Below are 1,886 nucleotides of genomic sequence, written 5' to 3'. Positions count from 1 at the left end.
TCCTAATTTTGAGAAAGCATTCTGGGTATTTTAGGCCCCTTATCAATAAATTCCTTCCCTCAAGTGTCCATGGCAATGAGGAAATTTATAAATACACAGCCTGCCTTGTGTGCACATAAATACTTTGTCTTTTTTGGGAGAAGTAGGCAGAATTGATTAGTGATTGTTGTTTTATCCTGAGAGGTGAGGAAATGGTAACAAAGTTTTTATTGTGCTCTTGTGATAAGGAACATAGGCCAACTCAGTTTCTATCTCCCACTGGATCTTGCAGAGAACTCTTGTTCTGGGTTCTGAAAATTGTTCATTTCTTTTGGAGTGTTGGATAAGCAAGTTGTTCAAAGAGATGACACTGTGATGATATGTAATGTCCTGGTAAATATTCTTCACTTATATCCCCACACCAATGGGGCAATTGGAATTGGTGATGCTGGGACCTTTGGCTCAGGGTTCTTTTCCACAACATCCTTGGATAACCCTGTCTCTGATCTGTTTGGTTCTAACACCATAGATGATAGGGTTGAGCATAGGAGGAACCAGAAGATAGACATTAGCAAACATGACATGTACCGCTCGGGGTACATGATGGCCAAAGCGGTGGGTGAGGAAAGTAAAAAGGGCTGGGATATACAAGGCCAAGATAACACAGATATGGGAGGCACAGGTGCCAAAGGCTTTGAGGCGGGCTTCACCTGAGGGCAACTGCAGCACAGCTCTCAAAATCATCACGTACGATATACCGATGACAATCATATCAAAGCCACCCACAGAGAAGGCCACAAACAGCCCATACCCACGATTTATTCTAGTATCAGCACACACCAACTTCAGTACAGCCATGTGCTCACAGTATGCCTGGGGAATGACATGGTTAGGGCAGAAGGGCATTCTAGAGACCATGAAGCAGCAGGGGCTTACACATAGCAGCCCTCTCATCAGCACAGCTGCCCCAAGTCTGATCACCACAGAGGTTGTCAGGATACTGGAGTGCCTGAGTGGGAAGCAGATAGCTACATAGTGGTGCAAGGCCATTGCCATGAGCACCCCTGACTCTACAGAAGAAAAAGCGTGGATGAAGAACACCTGGGTGAGGCAGGCATGATACTCAATCTCATGGGCATGAAACCAGAAAATGGCCAGCATTTTAGGTTGGGTGGAGGAGGAGAGGACCAGGTCACTGACAGCCAGCATGGCCAGAAAGAGGTACATGGGCTCATGCAGGGTGTGGTCAGTTCGGATCACATGGAGGAGAATGATGTTTCCCACTATGGCCACAACATACATGGCACAGAATGGAAAGGCAATCCAAAACTGGGAGTTCTCAAGTCCTGGGATTCCAAGCAGGATGAAGGACACAGGGGGAGAAGAACTGTTCCCTGTGGCCCACATCACTGGATGGTTTATACATTCTCCATGAAGAAGGTAATCTACTCTCTGCAAATGATAATAATCAAAGTTATTATTATTTATAAGACTTCTATATTCTACAGATGGCTTCTTTGTCTATTTGATTTAATGATAAACTGGAATAATTCCAACTGTCAATATAATTTTACTTCATCAAGTAAAGCTAATGTGTATCTTTTAATTGTATTTATGGTATTACAAATGAAGTTAGAATGCACAAATAAAACAGGTCACAAAAGATTCCATGAGCCAAGTAAAGTCTAGTACAGGAAACTGACTGGATAACACGTATTTACCAGAGGATCCCAGGAACTCAGAAGTGAAGCTAAAGAGAGAAGCAGAAAATGCCAACTATAATGCAGGCATGAATCTGTAGAATTGATGAAGAGAACTTTGATGTGTCCTGTGGCTGTCAAGAAAAGCAAGAAACATTTAGAGAAGTCCGAGAATAAAATATAATAAGGAAAGAGCTCATGGGGCAA

The 1,886-nt window shown here is 43.1% G+C and overlaps 1 protein-coding gene across 1 annotated transcript; it reads right to left on the bottom strand.

Moving 5' to 3' along the window:
* Positions 1-441: 441 nt before the first annotated feature.
* LOC102467813 (olfactory receptor 52R1) lies at positions 442-1,395 on the bottom strand. Its single transcript, XM_006141102.2, has one exon. It carries the CDS (start codon positions 1,384-1,386, stop codon positions 442-444), a length of 945 nt encoding a protein of 314 aa, XP_006141164.1. The 5' UTR covers positions 1,387-1,395.
* Positions 1,396-1,886: the final 491 nt, after the last annotated feature.

Source organism: Tupaia chinensis, unplaced genomic scaffold (genome assembly GCF_000334495.1).
Source record: "Tupaia chinensis unplaced genomic scaffold, TupChi_1.0 Scaffold000047_1, whole genome shotgun sequence".
Taxonomy (NCBI): Eukaryota; Metazoa; Chordata; class Mammalia; order Scandentia; family Tupaiidae; genus Tupaia; species Tupaia belangeri.
This window is presented reverse-complemented; position numbering and strand designations above follow the sequence as displayed.